This window comes from Botryllus schlosseri, chromosome 6 (genome assembly GCF_051294905.1).
Source record: "Botryllus schlosseri isolate E-star chromosome 6, Bs_hap1, whole genome shotgun sequence".
In the NCBI taxonomy this organism is placed as follows: domain Eukaryota; kingdom Metazoa; phylum Chordata; class Ascidiacea; order Stolidobranchia; family Styelidae; genus Botryllus; species Botryllus schlosseri.
The window spans coordinates 27,978,365-28,003,446 of NC_137241.1; the positions used below are offsets into that span (position 1 = coordinate 27,978,365).

General features: G+C 41.4%; 1 protein-coding gene and 2 long non-coding RNA genes across 3 annotated transcripts; 1 reads left to right on the forward strand and 2 right to left on the reverse strand.

The window, feature by feature from the left end:
* Nucleotides 1-16,397: 16,397 nt before the first annotated feature.
* On the reverse strand, nucleotides 16,398-18,051 carry LOC145441965 (uncharacterized). Its single transcript, XR_013915923.1, has 2 exons — nucleotides 16,611-18,051; nucleotides 16,398-16,550 (listed from the first exon to the last, which is right to left on the reverse strand). It is a non-coding gene; the product is annotated as an uncharacterized LOC145441965 (long non-coding RNA).
* A 661-nt stretch (nucleotides 18,052-18,712) lies between these two features.
* On the forward strand, nucleotides 18,713-24,335 carry LOC145441960 (linear primary-alkylsulfatase-like). Its single transcript, XM_080319915.1, has 5 exons — nucleotides 18,713-19,211; nucleotides 20,071-20,196; nucleotides 20,647-20,757; nucleotides 21,279-21,461; nucleotides 22,656-24,335. The coding sequence occupies exons 1-5, from the start codon at nucleotides 18,860-18,862 to the stop codon at nucleotides 23,846-23,848; spliced, it is 1,965 nt and encodes a 654-aa protein (XP_080176041.1). The 5' UTR covers nucleotides 18,713-18,859; the 3' UTR covers nucleotides 23,849-24,335.
* Nucleotides 21,304-22,659, reverse strand: LOC145441966 (uncharacterized). Its single transcript, XR_013915924.1, has 2 exons — nucleotides 22,119-22,659; nucleotides 21,304-21,588 (listed from the first exon to the last, which is right to left on the reverse strand). It is a non-coding gene; the product is annotated as an uncharacterized LOC145441966 (long non-coding RNA).
* Nucleotides 24,336-25,082: the final 747 nt, after the last annotated feature.

Consider the following 25,082-nt stretch of genomic DNA (forward strand, 5'->3'; position numbering starts at 1 on the left):
ACTCGAATTCAATTTCAATAAAACAAGAGGCTTGGTTAAGGTAAGAACATAGAACAGAAACAGACATTTTGCTATTAAATTACTTTACTATACTAGTTTACGACAACGTAAGCTGAAAACTTCGATCACTTCGCTCGGTCAATTGCTTTGTGAGAGAGCAATGGAGGCTCAGTAAAACGCACAATCATTGAATGATTTGTCGCTCTCATGGGTTACACCAGCGTTTCGCGAACAATCCGAACATGTGCAAGATTCAGTGATTTTTATCCACATCGATTACTTGACTTGAAATTGACTCGTGAATTTTGCTCCAATTCACGAGTCAACCCACATTTCTGAATCGCCGAGTCAAGTCAAGTCATCTTAGCGAAGTGACTCGAGTCAAGTCAAGTCATACGAAAAAGGTGAGTCGAGTCTGACTAGAGTCAAGTCATGACTCGAGTCATCCCAACACTGGCGCATTGAAACTGCCGGCTAGATTTTGACACACGGACTTCCCCTGAAGTAACATGCCTCTTCATGGCTGCCAATTTTGATCTGGTATTCTCTAAATACTGGAGTGTCGAGATGGCTACAAGCAAACAAACTAAGTTTGAATGCAGATAAAACCGAGATGCTCGTTTTAAATAATGCCAGTCATAATTTCACTGTGAACATCAATCATAAACAAATCTCAATATGTGACTCAGCAAAATATCTCGGCGTCACCATTGATTCCAAATTGTCTTGGAAGCAGCATATTGAATGCACAATATCAAAACTAGCTCGGTGTGTGGGAATAATGACCCGTCTCCAATCTTTGGTTTCCAGATCAGTACTACGAACCATCTACTTCTCTCTTTTCCACTCGCATCTGCAATATGGAATCGTAGTATGGGGAAATGCATGTACAACATTTTTGTGCAGAATTTGAACCCTGCAAAACCGTGCGATACGGCTGATCTCATCTGTACCTTTACGTACCAATTTATCGCCTTACTACCGTAAGCATCGAATTTTGCGAGTTGATGAACTGTATCGCTTCGAAGTATCAAAAGTTGTTCACAAATATTTTTCCAATAGTCTCCCTCCTGTGTTTGATGACTTTTTCATACCTGCTAAACATGTCCATTCCCATTACACGAGATCTTCGTCTAAAGCAGTGGTTCCCAACGTGGGCGATATCGCCCCCCAGGGGGCGATTTGGCGGTCTAGGGAGGCGAAAATACCGAAGGGGGCGATAGGGGGGCGAAAACGGCCGAGGGGGTCGATAGGGGCGAAAACAACGAAGGGGGCGATGGCGCGTTAAAACGGCTATTTTGAAGTCGGGACCATAACTGCCGCACCCCAAACCTCCCAATTGGGGGTGGACGGGGGCGAACTCGAGGGGGCCCAAAATTATTTCGTGAATTAACATAAATTATGGAGTAATTTTTTAGAAATTCGTACAACTTTTTCAAAAATTTTTCGTGCTGCGCGCGATTAAGCGTTTTTATACATCTTGATTTTGGGGTACCCGCCACCCAACAAAAACACACTTCGGCGTCGGCCATTACTGGGCCACGACGCATCAAGACATATGAAGTTTGAGGCCATGTAACATGCGACTCGAGAAGTGGGCCAGAACGATCAGCAGCGATAAGATCTTGGCCGAAAAGGAATGCCCTTGTGCTGACCGAAAACTTCGATACATATATGTTTAATTGTCCATAGGCACCTCAATGCCTGGCGCCGAATGTTCCGGTCCTGGCGACCTTAACCCTACAGGACAAATGCCATCCCGCAAGGAAAAAATTATTTGCCAGTAAAGAAATACCAATTTGAAATCATGTGCGTCTTTTAGTTTGCTATGTTTTGACGATTTCTATGTCTTCTGACATAGCAGATATAGGAGGTCACGAAAGAGCAGGTCACGAAAGAGCATCATGTAACGAAGTCAATGTAGCAACGATTCCGCCCGAAGATGTTAAATTATTATTTAGGGGTCCTACCTTTCCCAACACACACCACACTCAGCTCTACCGGAAAATCTGATGCCGTGAGCAGAAAGAGGATATACAATTGATAGTAATATATATGCAATTCCCGATCATATTGACCGATTCAAACATAAACTACATAAATTTGTCGCGCTTCGCGCGTTTAGGCCAAATACGGTGATTACCACCAAACAGTACATGAAGTAGGGTGTAGCCGATATGTAGCGACAAAAAGCCCACTGGCTGAGGGGGGTCTGGTTTATCACCCTATGGGGCCAAAGACCAACGTTTTGGGGGGCCTGACGAAGTGATGTTGTTCGGTTCCCAATATTTGGGGGGCGATGATCGGTGCGGAGCTTCAAAAGGGGGCGATGAGTCGAAAAAGGTTGGGAACCACTGGTCTAAAGGAAACGTCTACTTACCCCAACCCAATAGCAACCTAACTAAGAGATCTGTCGACTACTCGGGACCTATCATCTGGAATGCATTACCATCACATATCCGTGAATTGCCTTATAATAGATTCAAAAATGCCCTACTTGATCGCCTCTTGTCGTTACACTAACACTGTTGCCCTACCTCGCCCAGACATTGCTTCATTGATCATTTGCTACCATTGTTTAATTTTTTTTTTATATTTTCCTTTCCTAACTAAACATTTTTTCACAGCCAGACTGTTCTGAGTCAAGTGTACCTGTTTGATGCTGGTGTGATCAGACTAGATGACCTTCACGGTCTTATCGATCATTCCTATCTAATACCGAATACTGTGCACGCATATTTTCTGTACCACCATCACTGCCGTTTGTTATGTATTTTGGTTCGATGAAAATAAAGACTCTCTCTCTCTCTCTTAGTATTTATTCACTATAATCTCCTGAAAGGTTGGACAGAACATTGGAGCCTAGCGTAAACAAATTGCTATGATTGGACGGGCCTACGATTGAATACAGACTGGACAGTGGACGGACATACTAAAGTTACGTAAACTAGGCTAATACTATTATTAATATTAAGTACTACTGGAATGAAGAGAGTTTACTTTCATCTGTACTATCAGGTCACTTCGACGATAAGCATGCGCAGAAACCTGTGATATCCAGTATTCGAGGTATGCGGATAAAAAACATAAAGTTTCTCGTGCCAGCGGTAGGCCTACCCAGCGGAGAAGCCGTACCCATGTCAAATTAACCCGGCCAATATCCATGATTTTATCCTTTTATCCATTTGCGGACTGGGATGAACCGCTTCTCTGTCATTATACATATATTGTACATTGAACTTGACAAGAAGATTTTGTAGGGGAAATTTCAACAATGTCACGAGGTCCATGAAAAAGGTGACGTCACTATTCCAAACGTTCAAGAGGGAGAAAGAGCGCTTCTATGCCGTTGGTCACTAGCAGCACCGTGACTGCCGCACCCCAAACCATTCAATTGGGGGACCCGAGCTCAAAGGGGGCCCAAAATTATTTCGTGATTTTTATAAATCATGGAGTATTTTTTGGAATTTTATGAAACTTTGTGAAAATTTTTTTAGCGCTGCGCGCGATTTAATGTTGTCAAGTGTCTTCATTTGCATTTTGATAGAAATGATTTATAGAAATGGGTAGGCTACCAAGACATATGAAGTTATAGGCCATGCGACTCCGAGAAGTGTGCCAGAACGATCAGCACCGAGAAGACCTTGGCCGAAAATGACCGCCCTTGTTCTGACCGAAAACTTTGATATATATCAATTATAAGTTTAACCATCCATAGGCAAATAAGTGAATGGCTGGCGCAGAATGTTCCTGTCGAGGCGATATGGGTCCCACAAGACAAATATCTCGAGGGAACATTATTTGCCAGTAAAGAAATACCAATTTGAAAGCTAGTACGTCTTTTAGTTTAGTGCGTTTGGGCGATTTCAATATCTTTTGACATAGCAGATAGGAGGTCACGAAATAGTATCACGTAACGAAGTCATTATACCAACGGGTACGGCCGCAGATGTTTAATTATTATTTAGAGGTTCTACCTTTTGCAACACACCTCACTCAGCTCTACCGGTAAATCTGATTACGTGAACAGAGAGAGGATAAAAATTGATAGCGATAGATATGAAATTCCCGATCATATTGACCGATTCAATCATGAGTTATATAATTTTCTCGCGCATCGCACGTTTAGGCGGCAAACAGCGTATAGCCTGAGATTCTGGGGGGCCGGAACCCCCCCAGAAGCTCTGTTTATCACCCTATGAGGGCCCAAGACCAACATTTTTTTTGGGGGGGGGGGCTGACGAAGTGCTGTTACGATCCTGGTCACTATGGTTGAAAAGCATCCGCTTATCATGTTCTATTCAACGAACGAAATTGGGATTCATTCGCATTGTGCAACAATAATCTGTAATATTCATCCACTAAAAAGCAAATCCTAATTTTCATATAATATAAACGAATGATGATTGTGATGATAAATAGAAAATTCGAGCAATTGATTCGCCGCTACCATCACCCTCTATGCAAAACGGGTGAAGGCAAGTATTTAGGCAGGGACAATTGGCCTGAATTTTTTAAATTCGTTCCGATCACGAGTCACGGCTTCCGGCGTCCGAGCAAGACTACTCGTTAACTCTTTACACGTGTTTAGTTTGTAAATCTACGGATCATAGTGGAACTGTCAAAGCGATTTATCGGAATCGACGATGGTAAACATTAAAGAACGTCGCAATTCGCTGTCGTCGTATACTGAGCCATATCTACCTCACACAATTACTGGAATTGCGGCTTACATAAATTTGCTCAAAGTCTGTAAATGCGACTTGCCTTATATTAGCTGGCCACCAACTTGATACATAACAAATGGATAAGTACGGCAGTCCGGTTGGTGGTGCTTGGGGAGTTGAGAGTTGGCGAATGGCGATAACGACGAACTTGGAGAGATTCGATTCGAAATAAATTGCTTCGAGCAATAGGATTTCAACGAAGTTTGGATATGTAATAGATTTAAATTGCGAAATGGTGGATGGCTCACGGGACTAAGGAATGGCGTAATAACTATAGACCAACGCGTGGAATGCAGTGTAGGATGTAGCACATACGACCGCAAAGAAAGGTCGCATCATCTCAAGGTGGAAATATTTTCTGGTCAGGAGGCATCTACCGCCACCACGAAGAATGCTGTTTCAATGAGTTTGCGGCAAACTGGTCTACGGAGACAGTAGTCTACTGATGGTGTGAATGTTCCACCAAGACTATAAGAAATGTCAAATTCCCTGTGCATTTGCTTTCAACAGAAAATTATCAGCTATGAAACGCTCGTGATTCATTGTGTTATTAATACCCAAGTCAGATGCTGTCAAAGCAAAACTTCGTCAATTGGTTCCCATCTCGGATTAAACCCTTAACGGACAGTTTTTTTTTTATTGTCGCATGACGACCTAATCATTATGTTGTGAATCAGCGAGTAACATGTGACCCATTAGATAAATAGTTTTGCGAGTCATTAACCCTACTCGCGCGGTCGGCCGCCAGGCCAAATTTTAATGCATCAACCAAAATGTTCATAAAATGCGAATGACGGGACTTGAACCGACGTCCAATGTATCGCCGTGATCAGAAAATAGCCGCCTAACCAACTGAGCTAACCGGAAGGCTCGGTCGAGAGAGGTGACGGTGATATTTGAACAAGTCTACGCAATTTCTCAAAAGTAAACGAGAAATTTGTTTTTCGTTTTCACCTGACGTGATACATAATCCTTCCCATGGTGAATGTCCACATGGTTATCTTACATATCGATTTCGGCATTCAAACAAGACATTACAGAGCTTGATAACTTCACGCAATCGCGCGCACGAGACTGGAAGGTTTTCGTTATAAGCATGATTCACGGCCGCCGTCGATTACGTCATCGCGGTAGAGACTACGCGCCTTGTAATTCGCGTTTATTCGGCTTTGCCTGGTCTAATTATATGAGTCAAAATCCATGTTACTGATCTTATAGATACTATTGATCGTACATAACTAACAAAATGTTCAATTTGCGACTGCACAAGGCCATCGTAAGTAAATATATTGCTTTGTTTGACACTTCTCATCGGCGCGCGATTTCTCTTGTTGCTTCATTTCATATCAATTTGAAACATGTTCTACACATCGATTGTCCGATACAGGTTCGTCAGTATATGGGCATATGATCAACACCTATTCATTGAAGTCTACTGTAACTTCTTATAACATCTAAAACGGATGATTCAACTGTCTGTATGGTGTTGTTATTACAGGCGCGAGTACCGTATACTCGCGTAACTTACACACCCATTTCTACAGTGTTTAGCACTGGCGTCGGGAACTCATATAAGACCAAACTCCGTGATACTGATCGTGTTGAAGTGTTATGGACTGCATCTAACTTTGTGTGTGACATTCAACAGTATTAGGCAATCGTAAGTGAATGTATATGACCTTATGCGGCAATGCTCACACGTGCACGGCATTTTTCACGTAACAGAATATTGCTTCATTTCACACCAATTTGAAGCGTGTTCTATCCAACTAATTTCCGTTATTATGGTTTCAATGAACTCTTGCAATCAACAACTACTCTAAAACGACAAATGTGTCTGCTTACGACATGTAGAACGAAAGATACATGGGATTATAAGAGCAGCGTTCATTCAGGCGAACTGAGCTACAGATTGTATTTTGCGGGAAACGTTTTTCTGTGTTCAATATGCATTCTGAACAGGTTTTGCGATAAGTCAATGGAATATATATAGCTCATCGTATGCGTATTGACAATATCTATTTATAGACGATAACTGTAACCGTTTATGACCACTACAACGCAAGATGTCGTTAATTGATTGAAGCGTGTTTGTTAAAAACTGTGCATGGATCCTATAGGATCCACCCGCGGCAAAAGGGTTAAAAAGGTGTTATGTTTACAACTCCTGCGTAAGTATACGTTGATTGATTGGTCGGTTGTTGCGCGAGGAATGGGCGTGGTGTTGACCAATATTATCGGGAATGAATGTCAAGTACGGTCGAACAGAAACGAAAACAGATTGACAAACTTCTGGTCGTTGACCTAATGTGGCGAGTTGATTTGATTAGCAAACAGACGTAACGCCGAAAGCTAAATATACGAGACGTCACTCGCCGTAGATTTTGAAAAACAGCAATTGAAGGAATAAACAGAAATACAAATCAATGACCGATAAGTAGTATTCCTAACTAACTTTGAGTAATATTTCTTCTACAGGTGATAAACTGAGTTGTTCGTAATTCGTATACAACAGGGGCTTGCAACTTCTCCAGTCGGCGGGCCGGATATAGTAAAGTACTTGGCGGGCCGGATTGCTGAATCGATACATTATTCGCCCATTTATCCACAGATACACGGAATAAATCGTATTTAATGATTGTATTTTAACGACAGCAATGTCACTTCAAAGCCATTTCTCGCCGATAATGACGAAGACAATGTGGATTTGAGAACAGCATTGTCATACAGGCGTCGCCATGTTTGGTATTGTGACGCAACAATGCCGTCTGGGAGCAAGAGATAGTAGCGCAAACCGCAAGCGTATTGGCCAATGTTGCGCATAATGCGCAACCTATCGAGCATTCACGCTTTCACTCTCGTGCGCACTTGCTCCTGAGCTGCGCAGACGGCATCGTTGCGTCACAATATCAAACCCCGTTACAATGCAACATTCGAGGCTGATTTTAGGGGGTTCCCGGGTCACGAGCAGAATAAATTTATATTTTCGTAATCAGTACCGCGGTAGCTTTCGATCGATATCCGTTTTGTCAAATTTAATGCTCGACAAAAATTACCGTCAAATACCCTTTAGCCATTTGGAAAGTGTGACGTAGACCAATTTCATTGCGTAGTGAGATTTGCCTGTGTCCACACACTATATAGCAGTGCTCTTCAACCGGGGTGGTCGTACACCCTAGGGTGTACCAGAATTTGCAAAGGGTGTACCACTCGGATGGGGTGTACAGGGGTGTACCAGATCGGAATTACAATGAGCCGATGGCTAGCTATCACAAAGGCAGGTTTATGGGTCAGTACAGGTTGACGCACAGATTGATGAGCAATATTGTACGATGTTATCTCAGGTGTAATACTGTACACCGCTTGATTGTGATGTCATAAGCAAATAATTCTCCCATTCATTTGGCCGTCGGCAATAGACCAATGGTTCCGTTTGGTGTTGGAAAGTATGCAGTTAACAAACATGTGTTCAGCTAGTCATTTGTCTTTTAATGATTTTTGAGGGAACCGCCGCGATAGCTCAGACTTCTTGAATCGGTACTTCCTACCCGACTAATAAACACCGCAATGCACTTGCACAATGTACATCAGTGGTTCTTAACCTTTTTTCTTCCAGCGCCCCCTTTCAAAAATTATCGTGCTCCAGCGCCCCCCCCCCCCAACTTCATATTGTAAGGAATGTAATAAAGACAATGAGTAAGAGGTAGGGTCGTAACAGCACTTCGTTAACCCCCCTAAAAACGATTGCCTTGCGCACCCATAGCGTGATAAACCGAACTTCTGAGGGCTTCGCCCCCACGAACCCCATATCGTGATTTTGATGGTCAGCAAAGTTTGTGTGGCCTGGTCGCCCTAGGTACCAAAATTTTCCATAATGCATGAATGAATAGGTGGTAATTTCATATAATTAAACATATTCGGGCGTGCCCGCAGGTACAATTATTCGTTACCAGGGCGTAACAGCACTTCGTCAGCCCCCCCCCCCAAAAAAAACGTTGGTCGTGGGCCCCCATCGGGTGATAAACCAAACTTCCGGGGGACTTCACTCCCAGACCCCCATTAGGCTGTCCGCTATTTGCTGATAGCCTATTAGGTATCTACATTGGGTGTCCATTTACTGAGGCAGCTATTCTCGCCTATTCGCGCGAAGTGCGAAAAATTTCACTAATTAATGATTGAATTGGTCAATATCATCGGGAATTGCATGTAATTTGAGATCAATTTTTATCCTCTCTCTGCTCACGTAAACACATTTACCGGTAGAGCTGAGTGAGGTGCAATGTTCCCTCTACGCTGTGCACGTGCGCAGTGCTGACACGGTCTCTGCGCACAGAAAATCTACGTTGCGGACAACAAATCCGGAGTTATTACCTTTTTTTTAGTCGTTACGCACTGTTGTCCAAGGGTCAGCGCAGTGAGTTGTTGAGTGTGCGCAGACTCATCAAAACTTAAAGCGAACATTGTGAGGTTTCTTGGAAACTGTAGGGCCCGTTACTAATAATTAAACATATTCGGGCGGGCGAACCGGTTGGTATGACTTCGTTGCATGATGTTATTTCGTGACCCCCTGTCTGCGATATCAAAAAATATAGAATCGCTCAACGGGGATATCGCCCAACAGGAATATCCCTGTCGCCCAATCGTACTAAACTAAAAGACGCACACGATTTGAGATTGGTATTTCGTCACTGACATATAATTTTCCCTGCCAGATGGAATTCGTCTTCTGGGGTTCAGATTGCCAGGACAGGAACATTCGGTGTCAGTCATTTAGGCGCCCATGGACAATTAAACCTATATGTATTTTGAAGGCTATATGTAAAGAAGTTTTCGGTGTTAATTTGCTCTGAATACTCATTAAGGATATGTCCTATCACCACATCATCTACTGCGCAGCCATTTTTCTTCAGCGCCCCCCATACCGCCCCCCTTCAAGATCGCCAGCGCCCCCTAGGGGGCGCTGGGGGCAAGGTTAAGAACCACTGATGTACATAAATGAAGTGACGTAGCCAGCCACGGTCGAAACAGCTTCCATGTTGAAATCGAAACCCTTTCGTTTTAAAATGCCGATTTTATGTCCAATATTTCGCCATGCATTTGCAATTTAGTATTTTGTTATTAGTGATGCAAATTAGCAACAATAGACTGTGTATAGCGGCATACGATCTGAGGTTACTGACATCTCCTGAAGTAGGGTTACCATATTTGTGTGAAACAAATTCCGGACACTCTTTAGCGCCAACTAGCGGATTCAAAAATGAGCAGTGACACGTTGTCTGTCAATATGACGTCACACTAGCAAAGCATTGCCTATCGACTGTATGCGAATAGAGTGGAACATAGGTCATGAATTGGGCCATCTGTAATGTGAGCTGTGGTGATTGCTACTTGCTAGGGTCTACAATAGATTTCTCCACGGGCCGGGTGAAATCGTCTGGCGGGCCGTGTCTGGCCTGTTGCGATTGTGTTTGACAGCCCTGCTATACTGTTAGGTCGGTGCGGCTATCTGGTTGTTTGTTTCAATCAGGTCCGAAACAACATTTTTTCAGCCCCCTTCCGCCACTCGAAAAAACACTGAAGTTGGGCCCACCATTGGGTAATCGATATACCGTCTTGGGAACTTACTATATGCATTCGTCTGTTAAAATTTATGAATGAATTCTGTCAATAATATTGATTTTTCCATATATTAGGCCACTATAAAATGCACCAGCAGGTTGCACTTCCGGTGATTTCCAACTTTTTATGGTCGCGGCCTCATTTCCAACTTGAAAATGTTCCGGGGCCCAGCTCAAAACTTGATAAGCTGAAGCTGATTACTAAAAAATTTCAACTTGCCAAAACTTACTCACGGCCTAGGAAGCTGATTACCTCCAACATCATCGCGATTCCCAGATGAAGGCAAACGGTCCCAAGATTTGGAACCACTGTCTGTGACTGAAGCATCCAATCGGCCTTAACCAACTCTAGGAATATACCGTTAGCTTATCATTGCGATCACAATCAGACTTATTTCAGTACATGATGGCTATTTATATTGATTTTGATTGTATTTATGACGAGGTTGATGCCTGGTGACCATACTAATATCAATATACGTTGCATTAACTTGCACGCGACACGAAGAAGAATTTTTAATAGCATAAATCTGCTTGAAAATAATATCGTTTATGTTCATTTACGAAAAAAATTAGAGCCCACTTCATGCGTTCAAAATTCCGGACATTTAGGCACATTTTGGAAATTCCTCCCGGACGCAGATTTTTCAGTGAAATTCCGGACATGTCCGGGAAATTCCGGACGTATGGCAACCCTATCCTAAAGCCCATGTGCTACTATTGCCTGTGTGTGGTGTGGGGCAGGCCTGGTACGCAGTAGGCTGGTGCGCCTGCTATCATTGCTGATCTGAATTACCGCTTCTGCAGCAGTAGCTTTACCTACTCTCTCCCCAATACTGTTACATTCAGGTTGATTATCGTTTGTAATGTCATGCTGTTTTTGGGCTGACACGAAATAAAATTCCAATTTGCGTGGCGGCCGGCCTAACTAGCTGCGAATAGACTCTGACCAAATACTATTTTATTCAAATCCAAATTTTTTGACGGCAATAACTCCGCTTCTACAGGTTGGAATTGAACCAAATTTGAAGAACATCGTTTTTATAGACAACCTAATACTTTCATGGAGTGAACAGAAAAATTTGAAATTTTTCGTTATTTATTTTTATATAATAAATAGAAACTTTCTTCTCCCGTAGCAATGCGGCTACTGGTTGGAATTAAGCAAATTTGGTGTGTAGGCTTACGTTAGGTAACCTATCAATTTTATGAAGTAGCCAGTACGATTTGAGAAAAAAAGTCATTTTTGAAGACCCCTAATGAACAGGGGTGTACGAGTTTTGAGCAAACGTTAAAAGGGTGTACCATGTCGAAAAAGGTTGAAGAGCACTGCTATATAGGACACTATGGTGAAATCCTTAATTAAGACTTCAAGGCGTTCGATAAGCCCGGTACTGCAAATTTACTGAGATATCTATGCATTAGGGTTAAGTACATGGTAAATGCCGATAATGCAACTCTTCTTGCATCGATGAACTTACGCGTAAGCTATACTCTCGCACGCTGCGCACACACGTATGTAATAACACACAGTTTCTAAAATTTGACGTTTAATCAAGGAGCGGGGAATCTCGGCAGACTGGAGCCGCGGGGCATATTATCATGTAAGACGGGAAACTGTCCGCTGGCCGGACAAAATCCCGTCGCGGGCTGGATCCGGCCCGCGGGCCGTATGTTGCGCGGCCTTGGTATACAATATACATGTTTACTTATTCTGATTACGTTATGGAAATTTCCCAAATTATCCTGCGCAGTATAATTAGTTTACTTACAGCATCACGTCCATCTATGATATCCATAGCGCGTAATATAGTGAGACTCGGTGATGGCACAAAGGCTAATTTTATTAGAGCTGGCGTGCACTGCACACTAATTTAAGAACTCTGCAGTTTGCACCGTATGTGTACCGGTATCATTCCAATACTTGAGTTGAAATTGAATAATATTTCATTTCACCTAGCCCTTAGCACGTTATTTCACACTATGTCGGCTCTTGATATCGATAATAATTCATATTCGCACCCGTATTACCATAATCTACATTTTAGAATCTACATCAGGGGTGGCCAACCTTTTCAGCCAAAGGGCCACATTCGATTGATGAACTATTGCGCGGGCCGCTAGCCGCGCCAAGCGCGAAAATTTTTCGAAGCTCATAGGTCAATAATATTGTCACTTGACTATATTGCAGGCCTGCTGTATATCGATGGGCTCAGTTTGCAAGAACCGGACTATTCGACGCCTGGACAATGGACATATCGACATCGAAAGCTTCGACCAACATGCGTCAATCATTTTCTGCCTAGGTTTCATAGTCGACGGTCTTTCTGCGAGCGCAAAAGCAAGATCGCATATGTTGAACGACACTTTGTCTCGTAATCGCGAATGTAGATAGACTCAATCTGATACATTATGCGTTCTTTCATTTTCACAAAGGGATAACAATATTATAAGCAAGAAATCGAGTGACAACATGTTGCGCGAAGCGGGTAGAAAATTTTTACTTTTGATAAATCTATCGCAAATTATTCTGCTTTATTGTAGTGTACAAAGATCTACTAAAATGTGACTGGCTTATGGATCTGCCAATGCGCCGGAACTGATATTTTAGTCATCATATCTCAAGTGTTGCGGCCAGACTAATCAAATTTTTGGTTGGCCTTGCAAGTGCACAATCTGTGCAATCCAATTTTGATAATATTACTAATTTCGGAAATTACCTCGCGGGCCACTCAAAACCTTCTTGCGGGCCACCGGTTGGCCGGCCCTGATCTACATTGTACACGGGGTTGAAGACCGACACGCGGCGGCAATGTTTTGGTGGGTAACTTGCGGAAACCTGATCATCAAATCGAAGATTAATTAGAGCGTATTCCTTCTGAGTAGAGTTCCCATAAAATATTCTTATCGCGATTACAAGTGTTTGTACTGATTTTTACTGTTAGACTGGACCATTGCTCCATCCTGTTGTGGTAATAGATATTGATAAAGGAGATACCCAGTCAGTTCAAGCCTATATAACTCCACATAAAGTAGCGAACGCGATGTTATCAAGATTAGACTGGCAGTAGAGTTCAGTATCGTGACGAGCTAATCGACTCGAAACAAGAGTGAACGACCGGTTGGTTGTATTGCAGGCTGTACCAATAGAGAGATCTCACCACGAGTTTGTATAAATATTGTCACCATGTCAGGTACGCGATGTCGTCACAAGCAGACACACATGTAGAGTTCGAACTCAACGTCCGGCGCGACGAAAGAATCGACGTAGGTCATGACCAATCTGGTTTGGGTAAACAATTATGCTCACAGTTGACTAATATATCGAACTAGATACAAACAAACAAGTATGTAATACTTGTTTATTGCCATATGCACAATATAATGAGTAGGGCGATTTTTTTTGACCTAAAAAACTGAAGATTTTGACCTCAAAAATCTATATTTTGACTTTTTTTGACCTAAAAAAATTGAAATTTGACCAAATTTTGACCAAACGTATGCAAATTAGGTGTTTTCGCACATAATGTTAAAATTGTACTACATATCTTCATTTCTGGTTAGAACTGTCTGTTCTTACAAAGTAGATTGGCCTGAAAAAACGTTTCTGGCTCAAAAACTCCAAATTTTTACCTGAAAAAACTTGTATTTTTACGAAATCTGACCCTATGAAGAATTCCAGTAGTTACATTACGTTTTATGGTGGAAATGATTTGAATTTGTTGTAGTACAACGAAAGATGCTCTCCTACATTCTCGGGTAGAAAGTGTCTGTCCTTACTAAGTAGCTTGTCAAGAATGGAGAATGAACGTTCAACAGCAGCAGTTGTTGGCTGACAACACTGAAGTTGTGTGCACACTGCACACTGCTGGTGACACACCATGTTGCTTCATTCTGACAATGTTGTCTATATCACAATTTTTCAGCTTGCGCTTCTTGATATAAGAACCATGCAATGTCCAAGCAGTCTTGCTTCAGTTAGGATATTGCGATACGTTGACCATAAAACCATGTCACTATTTGTTTCATGTGACCGTTTATGATTCACAATGAGCAGACGATGGGCCGTTTACAACGGTAGGCCTATAAATTAGGCTGCAACTAGTAAAATATCAAATGATAAGTTCACCGACAGCGCAAAATCTACGATACAAACGAAAAGCAGAGGTCAAAAGATGTTTGACTTTGTAAACAATTTTGACAAATTTTGACCTAACGCTACAATTTTGACCTAATTTTGACTTTTTTTGACATGTCAAAAAAAAATCGCCCTAATAATGAGTAGGCTATTCTATGAGCATCTGCATCGCATCAACGAACTATACCTATACATGTTGTCACGGCCTGCCACTGCGATAGGACTCAGGGACTATTCCCGTCTAACCAGTGATAAATGATCATCGTTTTAAAAATCTCCAAAATCGAAGGTACTATCCACATTCGTCAGTATACCTGTGGGCACCGAACCTTCATTTTGTGTTGCTATGCGGGGTCTTGTGACTTAAAAATCACTCCTGATCGGGGACGGCCTCGTGCACGGACAGGCATTTTGCTAAATGTCTTATCTTGGCGACAAATTACCAGAAAAGGTCTTGTAATTAATTCTGCCACCGGACAACACTGCTAAAACATCCGGAACTGAATATGCCAAATATTATAGCAGCGATCGGTTTTCCATCCTTGCTCGTGGTCGCTTTCTTCTTCATTTAAAGGTTCTTAAATCAATATTATAAGGAGGCAACAGCCATTACACTGTTGCGTTGTACTTGTTATTACGACAAAATTATTTCTACATTTCGAATTTGGATAACCGCATTGACTGAAGTTCGCTCGTGATGAGAGTCAGTAGAAAAGATCAGAGTTTAATAAATCTGGCAATAAGAATGAATATATTGTTTGTTGCGATTCTTGACAAGCCACTCTCATTTGAGTAATCCAACGTTGCGCGCTGCGTGAATAACGAGTTACCTACACCACGACAAGTGTTATTGCCCGACAATTCGGGAGCAGCAAGTATGGAGAAAGCGCGCACCTAAATAAAATGAATCGACCTATATATACTCTATTACTCTGTCTTACCACAGTTCGTGTTACCAAGAAACTCAAATTTTGAGACGAGTCTCCGGTTTACGTTTCGACCTTGATGTCATTACCGCATGGCAGTGCAGTCAGAATTAAAATATAGGATCGGCAAAGAAACATCAACAATCACGTGCTGACTTTTTAGATTCCCTCCGACGTAGTAAGCAAGTATTACGTCAATGTATCCGGGTAAGAATTGGCGGTTGGCGCTGTCCCCTCCCAAGCTACTCCAGTTTACTCAAGGTTCACGAAAAACACTCAATTGACCAAACAATATTCCATTTAAAATAGATTTGGAATTTATGTACTTGTAAATCAAGATCATGCAACCTTTACGTATATGGCGGGTGAGAAAGAAACATTTGTATTAGGAGACGAGCCAAAACAATGCTGCCAGTAATATGATGAATACGACGAAACTTACGGCCAATATATATTGATAGTTGAACCATGCAGTCACTGATCTAGGTATGGCGAATATATAAGAGAGGATAGATATTTCCACTATATCGTTGTAGTTCTCGTGTCCGTTATGACGAATAAAACAAAGATTACTATGAGTCACAAACCCAGGTGGACTATTGTCCTTATTGCGGTGATTGCCCAGATGTAAATCATAAGTTAGGAGGAAAGTTGATTGATTGATATACACTAAATAATTCAAGATGACTCCCTGGATGACGAAGTCACTTATTCAAATTCATACATTCCAGTCGAAAGAGTCGCGTATATTCTTAGTCTGTGAAAGACAAAGTCAAACGGGAGACCAAGCGCGGTCGCGAAAATTGGCTTTTGCGTATTTTCTGGAAATCAACACATGCCTCATTTTACATCGGGAGCACATTCCGTATGGAATACTAGATTTTCAGATTTACAAAATATAATACAGTAGAACAATAAATCTAACCACTAGTCCGAAATTACGAGTAGTCGTGACGAAAGGTGAGGAATGGGGACATCTGGAGATATATGTGATCATACCAACAAGCTATATTTCTGTTGACATCAAACATGCGTAACAGCATCTATGTACCTACATTGTAGGTCTCCAACCATCGATCCACATATTATGCAGGCTCATAAGAAATTCCATATAACCAATATTTATGTCTGGCAGAGAGTCCTGGAAAGTGAAAATCATGTTAAAAGGTCACAGGCTGGCAATAGCCTAACGAACACTGACCGGTCAATCTCAGACGTCAGTGGCAAGATCCGCATACCGCATACATGATGTAGTGCAATCCCGACATACCGCAAAATTCTGTTACTTTTAAACCCTCCTCTTATGACGAAACACTGATTAGGAGCGCGCTGAATCGACAAACCTAGCCGGTCAATACGTATGCGTTCTGAATGCTAAATCGGTGTTCATAACCCTATTATCGGGTCAACTGTGCATTCGAACTACCCGACTGTGCCGCCCAACACAACTGTATGTATCTGGCTAAAACCACAAAACATTAAACCAGTGATACTACTATTTCCACTCAAGACACACACAATGTACCAAGCGATATACAATACAAAATGTGATGAACAGAAAACATATATTGGAAGCGTGTCGACGCAACTGTGCGCGCTCCATCAATCTGACAACCAACTGGGCATATTGGTATGGTATTAATGCAGAGGGCCAAATGTTTAGTACGAGGGCCGCATTCAACAACTGAAACCATTCGCGGAACGCGGGATCGGGAACATGAAGGGTGTGTAAAACAGTGTGTAAAACAACTCATCACCACCCGAAATGGGGCATTAACAATAATAATAGCAAATCTAAAATATAGTCAAATCAGGGTTGTAACCAAATCACTAGGGTCCGAGTTACAAGTCAATCTCGCCTTTATAGTTTTGACTCGAGTCAAGTCGAGTCATTTTCAATTCACCACCGAGTCAAGTCCGAGTTCAAGTCAACGATCAGAGGGTCAAGTCCGAGTCATGGTATTATGACTCGAGTCAGAGTCCATGTCATTGTGTTGACTGCTCAGTTTCCAGTTAAAGTCTTGTTAAACCCACATTTTATGGCTCTGTTTGGTGATATCGAATGGTTCGCATTTATAATATACTAATTTTCTTCGCGTTTAGCAGTTTCTGGTCGCATTTTAAAGAACCAGTGCCAATAGACGAAATCGCGATAGTGTGGTTACTTACTTACTATTCTTCGAAATAACAATGAAATGTATGTCTTAGCCGTCTGAGTCTCGAGTCATATGACTTGGTTCGAGTCATGAGCAATGACTCCAGTTCAAGTCGAGTCAATACACAGAATGACTCAAGTCGAGTCGAGTCATTTCCGTATTTTGAAAAAATGACTCGAGTCATGACTCGAGTCATTACAACCCTGAGTCAAATCGCAATAATATTTAATTTCGTAGTGACCAAAGAGATGATCTAACAAAAGGATGTGGAAAAATGTCCGTCATAATTTGATACAATACGCTATTTGTCATAATTGAAAGTTGTTCACCTCGCATCATGCATATTTGATTCTGTGTGCATGAAGTGTGTTGGGTCTTTCACGGGGCGCGTATCAAATGTGGTCGATGGCAATTGTTTGTCCACCACCGCATTAAATGCATATAGCAGTATCCTTGATAATGTTCAATTGTTCATGATCGTGATTATGGTTTCTTCTTTCTTTGACGTCCCTCGCTCTGCCAACTGTCGTTCGCCCGGATTGCGAGAATGTTTAACCAATTAAAAAAGAGGTTATGCAATACATACTAAATTTTACATGACGATGGTGATTGCATTTATTACATATAAGGCTTCATTAAGTGAAAAGAACACTATAATACGCAACACAACTATAGGCCAGCAACTAAGGTACCAAGAAAGGACAAATCGCGAGTGACACAATATATAGCGGAGAAGGTAATCAGTGATATGGTTAACTAATGTGACGGACGAGATAATGGTATATAAGAATTCAACACGTCGATCAATCGCGATATTACGTGGATGGTTCATAGGTAAGGGGATCATTGAGTCTGTGAACCCAAACATTTCGTAATAATTATTAGAGCAGCGTGCAGGGTACATATCGATAGAACAGGCGGTGACGCTAGATATGGTAACGGACAATGACGAACTATTGTCTTGGTGGGAAACGAATATGGACTTTAGCCTTGCGATTAAAAACACGGCGGGGCGAACTGAGGACGAAAATTGAATATTATCGGACATGTTATCATGTTGATCTTAATAAAGCGACCTCGATATCGTGAATCTTAGCGAAAATCAAATTGAGATAAACAGGGTTAGGTAATCGCATTTGAGTAAACTACAAATGGATAGCATTTCCTACAGACATCATTGACGACGTTAACGAGAGAGGAAAGACGTTCCCCCGCCATCCAAGCATAAATAGACCGTGGATTCCTACATTTGGCCCAATTTCTGTAACTCGACGGACGACATATAGAAGACAATATGGAAATGCCTAATGCTACGTGTCTGCCATTCCAACCCTACCACTACAGCGGATTAGAAGCGGCTTCAGTCTTACCGCAGAACTTGGTTGCATTGTCGCTTTTTATGAGTAGCCTAAAATGTGACTGCAAATCGAACGACGGCGTTTCGAATCGTTCGGACTTTGCAGAATCGGAAAACCGATTCGAATACATGAAAGAACCGATTGCGAAACTGACCGATCCGACCGAGTCTTCGGAAAAGCTCGTGCGTTTCACAGAAAAAGAGTTTCTGAGTAAAGAAATCGTGGCGGTCGGACGCAATATTCATGTAGCGATAGGATACGCGCTTGCAAACTCAATAATGATTGAAGGTAAGGTCGTCATATATCGTGTTTTTTTTTCACTTTTTTTCGGGTAGGCTATCTGAAACGTTCTAATTTTAGACGAGTATAGTCTATATTTCGTTCTGATAGATCCTCGACATCAGTGGTTGCCAGGCTGGGAATCAGGAACTGCTCCACGCCGAGACAGTTCACCGATTAGGATTAACAACACCATTGAAACAGTACAATATCCTATTAGGTCTTTCCGCCCCAACCTTTATTAAGTTCACATTGAATTTAAAAAGTCATTCGGCGATTTTCAATACCATTCACCCAAAAGCAATTATAGACGGGGATGGTGACGTTTAAGTATCATTTCACGTAAACAAATCCAAAATTAAGAGAAGCGGGCAAGGAAAGGCATATACAGTTCGCGGCTATTTTAGGGGAGACAGATCAGCCAGATGTGCTAAGAGAGCGCGACGATTCTGAAAGACTAACATAATTGACGTCGATTGTGTAGGCGCATACGATTCAATACAATGTAGGATTGAAGTCAGCAAATACGGCAGCCAGAAATATTTCAATTATATATACAATACCCACGCCCATCATGCAGTATAAATTTCAAGCCACATGAGCTACACCAACTTCCTTATGAAGCAATACTCCATTTATATTCAATCCAAGGTGGCGAGGTTTGGCGATTGGTATTGCTCATCGAGTGAATTTATTTTTTGCTTCCGATTAGATGTGACGACCAATGCCAAAATAGAATTGAAAGTAACTTTTAAATGAATATGACGGAATTTTCATAGTGAATAATCTAGTAAAATTATTTTGTTAATTTAATCCCTAATTTCGAAGCGAAACACGAATGCGAAAACCTTGATAATAACCACTACAGGAAAAGATGGGGTGGTGATCATTGATACGACAGAAAACGATAAAGCGATGATGGAAATCATGAAGGAATTTCGGAGAATTACGAAGAAACCTGTGAAGGCTGTCGTGTTGACACATTTCCATACCGGTGAGGATCCTGTTTCTGGCTACATACCTAAAACTAAGCGATTATATGTTAGAGCAGTGGTTCCCAATCTGGGGGGCGCGGGGGGAGGGCGTGAAAGCATCTGAAGGGGGCTCGAAGAAGCGATCAACTGAAAAAATATTTCACGCTCTGCATGATTTACCTCTAATTCACGCGTGCTTCTCTCTATATATAGATCGATTTTCATATTTTTGAATTCTCTCATCAACAGTCATACCCTTCCATGCCATCAAACAATATGTTGGGGTTGCTAGCATCCCCGTTGGATTTTGTGATATGACGGAGTAGCGAAGTACAGGAGTAGCGAAATTTGTCACTATCATAAAGGGGGGCGAGTCTAAAAAAGGTTGGGACCTACTGTGTTAGAGTATCTGTCCTAAATAACTTCTGTTTCAAGAATCGAGAAAATATGTATTCTTTTATGAATTACAGATCACATATTGGGAACAAACGCGATCATCGAGAGTGAGAAAATCCTATGGCCAGAAGTAAAAGTGGATATCATCGCCCACGAGTCTATCCTGGAACAAATGCATCAATTTGGTAAATATCCAATCCATTCATTGAATAAAATAGGGAACCGCATTATTTTTGAAGATGATATACGAATATGATACGAATTTGACAATTTGGCAATCCAGAAGATGTAAAAAAAAACGGATGTAAATATCGTTTCTGCTTAGTTGATAAATGATAAATGATGATGGCTTCAAATTCGATGCATATAATTTATATTATAATTGGCGCATCGTTGACTGACGGTTCATTCAGGTTACAGGTATTAAGGTTCAATTTTATTAAAGTGCTATGTGCCGAAATGCCGATGATGTGTTAGCATTAGGTTAGATCAGGCGTTATACGAAATTATTGTTGGAACGCAACAATGTGTTGCTCGAAAAGCCATAATTTCTGCCTCTCTCAAATCAAGATCAGCCACCCCAACGGAAAATACACTTTTAATGTGTCGTTCAACAGATGACAACTCAGTTGATATACAATATATTATACATTGCAATTATATATTATGATGCAGTATCATAATAATCTCTTTTAAATGACTGTAGCCGCGACTTACGGAATCGGTTATAAGAGAGGATATCGACAGTTTGGCGTCTTGATGCCGAAAATTCTCGGAGCAATAACGGGATCGGGGATCGGACCTCGATTTTTACTCGAGAAAACCACTCGCGTTCACGTCCCACTCCCAACTTTGACTTACAGTGGACGGAAGACTTATCACATCGCAGGTCAGTGGCTATTCGTCATTGTGTCGACTCTAGATATCTCTCATTAACTCCAACTCATTGAATTTTGTCCGTAATATTATGTATTTCCCAAATAATCATTGCGGCGCATTATTACTTATTAGTAGGGCTGGGCAAAATCGAGTACCTGAGTGATTCGATTCTGAATCATGTAATATGCTTCGAGTCGAGTCGAGTACTCGAGTATCGCTCATTATGACGCGACAGCAGAATATGTTATGTCAAAGTTCAAATATGTACCATTTATGCCTCAACAAAGAACATAATGACTGTTATCCGTCACATTAAAGATAACTTTGGTATTTTTTCGACCATACCGATTTCCATGCACTTTTTGACAAAGTTGTCGGATGATTATGACTTGGGAAATGTATCATTTACGGTAATATTAGTAGCTTTGTACTATTTCTCGTATGCTGCGACTGCGACACGGCCAATCAAGGTTTCAATGCTACCTCAGTGGAAAATAGTGTCAAAACTATATTTCTCGTTAGTAAATCAACTTTTAGTTGCGAGTATCGTATAATTTCAGTACTCGAAAAAATCGTCTTTTACTACTCGACTCGAATCATTAAAATTAATACTCGATTCAGATTCGAGTACTCGAATCATTGTGCCCAGCCCTACTTATTAGCCCACGTCATATAATAGTTGAACAATGAGAAGATTTTCAGCTTTTCCTAGTTAGATTAGAATTAGAATTTCAGCTACACAAGTTGCTTCAAATTACACTAGAATTAGAATTGCAGTTACACCGTTTGTTTCAATTTGGTTTAGAATTGGAATTACTGAATTCGCGAAAACTTTGGAAAATTGAATCAAGCTCAGTTCGCATCAAATCTTAGTTCGTTCTCCTCAGCTTGAGCATTGCAAATGTCTGTACAGCAAGTTTGGCTTGTTTCGCACTATACAGTGCTCCTGTATCCTTTACAGGAAAACCAGAAATTAGATGAGAATGAAAATTAAAGCAGAGAAACATTTCACATGTTGGATTAGAATTAGAAAAATTAGAGCTAAGAAACATTTCTTAAATTATATTCTAATTAGATTACCATTATTTCGCGATAATTAGTCTAATTAGTAAACTAGAATGGTCTAGTTGTCCAAGTCTGGATAGCGCCAACTAGATATCGTAATAATGGCGTTATACAATTAACACTATTCTTATTCCTCCAGGTTTAGAATTCGACCTCATCCACACTCCCGGAGAAACAAACGACCAAACAACGGTTTGGTTGCCGAGCGAGCAAGCCGTCTTTCCAGCAGATAACATTTACAAAGCCTTCCCCAACCTTTACGCGATACGCGGAAGTCCCGCCCGGGACGCTAAAATGTGGTACACTAGTTTAGACATAGAGAGAGAATTGGGCGCTCAATACCTAGTGGGATCTCACGGTCAGCCTGTAATAGGAAAACAGACAATCTATGACACGCTACTAGCGTACAGAGATGCTATCAAATACGTTCACGACCAGACTTTGAGGCTTCTAAACAAAGGTCGCTTGCCGAGCCAAATCGTGGAAGAAATAAAACTTCCAGACAGACTCGCTAACCACGCATTCCTCCAAGAACATTACGGCACGATAGAGTGGTCAATTCGCGGGATCTACACGAATTACTTGGGATGGTTTAGCGGAGACCCGAAAGACTTACATCCCATGACTGAATTGTCAAGAGCTCGAAAAATGCTTCAGTTGATATCAGAAGCATCAGCGGGCAACCCCATCCCTGCGAATGAAATCATGTTACGACATGCTCAATTGAGTCACATGAAATCATACAACACATACCTCCGCACAGGCAAGCGTGACGTAGATGAAGACAAATGGGCTTTGGAAATAGTGGACCTACTGCTGGAATCCAACACACTCAACGAAAGCCTAGCAGATACCGCGACTCACATCAAAGTCAGCGCATTGCGCGCAATAGGCAGCGAAGAAGTCAGCGCTAACGGTCGGAACTACTACATGACGTACGCAATGGAGGTTGAATCGAGACAGCCTCATTTCATAGATCCAACGGGTACGAAAAGGCACGCAATCAGGACGTCTCCAGTAAAGCGTGTGTTGAATGGTATGTGCGGGAAAGTGAACGGGTTGCAATGCCAACATGAGAATCATACAGTATCCTATTCGTTCGCGGACACGAAGGAATCTTACACGATGACTCTGCGCAACAGCGTCTGCGATTTATACCCGAGCGTTGATAAATCAAATAGCATAAGCTTGTCGACAACGACAGATATTTTCAAGCAAGTGATTGCTGGTGATATTGACTTTGACGATCAAGTCGAGGACGGTAAAATAGTGTTCAAATCAGGCACAGCTTTGTCGTTTAAAATCTTTCTTTCTTGCTTTGACCGTGACTAATCAGACCATGTGTCTTTCCTTATTGTTGATTATTTCTTCATCTTACATTCGTTATATGCCAATATGCATTGTTTCGCCGTCATTCGTACTGAATAACAAACGTAAAACATTGTCACGTAATATCGTTGATCACGTCACAATATTTTCAATGGCATTCGTACATAGCCTAAATCAGCGGTTCCAAACCGGGGGTCGGGGGTCCGCGGACCCCTGGAAGTCTGCGAAGCATTTTCAGGGGGTCTGCGAGGCCTCAAAATAGTTGATACCGTATTTTTTCAAAAAATTAGGATAATCACGAGGCAATGTCGCTTCATTACTAATAAAACTCTAGAGCTCACATCAACGGAATGACAGTTTGAGATTAATATCCTACTCTGAAGACTCATTTTAATTGCTAAATTGTCAATATCCTACGGATACAAGCCTTTTCCTGTTTAGAGATGTTTTGTTGTGGATTGTGGAAAAAAAGTTGGATGAGTAAGGTCAATCACGGCGACTTAGAAATGTTTACAAAAATCCATTTTCTCCTGTGTCATATATAACCAATTTTCCATAATAACTTCAAGATAAGCTGCTGGACAGAAATGGTCAGGCTTGACGTCATATGTTCATTAAAAATATTTGAACAGCTGCTTTGAGGTACAGAACTTCAATATACAATTGAATAGTATATTCATATTAAAATGAATATACTATTCAATTAAAAATATTTGTTTGTCAATTTTGTTGCCATATTTGTTGCGATCATACACAAATGTGCCGTCGGAAGCGTTACGCGCTATTATTACATTCGCCACCACCTATATTTGTGGAAATGGATTTTCGGCACTCGGTAATATCCTATCGAAGGCGCGGATTTTCAAGACACGACCACATATTTCAAGAAATGCAATTGCAGAATTCGCTTTGAAGTAATAGAAGTCAACTTAATTTCTACATGTCTAATATGATTATTTTCAAAAAAAGTAATTTTGTTGCTGTTTATCACTAAGCCTACAGTTATCATTTGCTCAATACAGATGACGATTGCATGATAATTTGAGCTAAACTTGAACTAAAACTTTGTGGGGGTCCACGGGGTCCGTGACGGTCCGAAAGGGGTCCGCGAAGACAAAAAGATTGAGAACCACTGACCTAAATTGTTTCACCTCTCAAGTTACCTCTTGCCTCTCATGCCCCTGTGATTAAAATGTTTGTATTATTGTATATGGTAATTCGTTACGTTATCCGGTTT

What these genes read in the sequence shown, in the direction of transcription:
- LOC145441960 (XM_080319915.1), top strand. Translation starts at nt 18,860, where the DNA reads ATGGAAATGCCTAATGCTACGTGTCTGCCATTCCAACCCTACCACTAC. An exon ending in GTTGACACATTTCCATACCG is followed by an intron (nt 20,197 to 20,646) that starts GTGAGGATCCTG and finishes TATGAATTACAG; the next exon opens with ATCACATATTGGGAACAAAC. An exon ending in GAAGACTTATCACATCGCAG is followed by an intron (nt 21,462 to 22,655) that starts GTCAGTGGCTAT and finishes TTATTCCTCCAG; the next exon opens with GTTTAGAATTCGACCTCATC.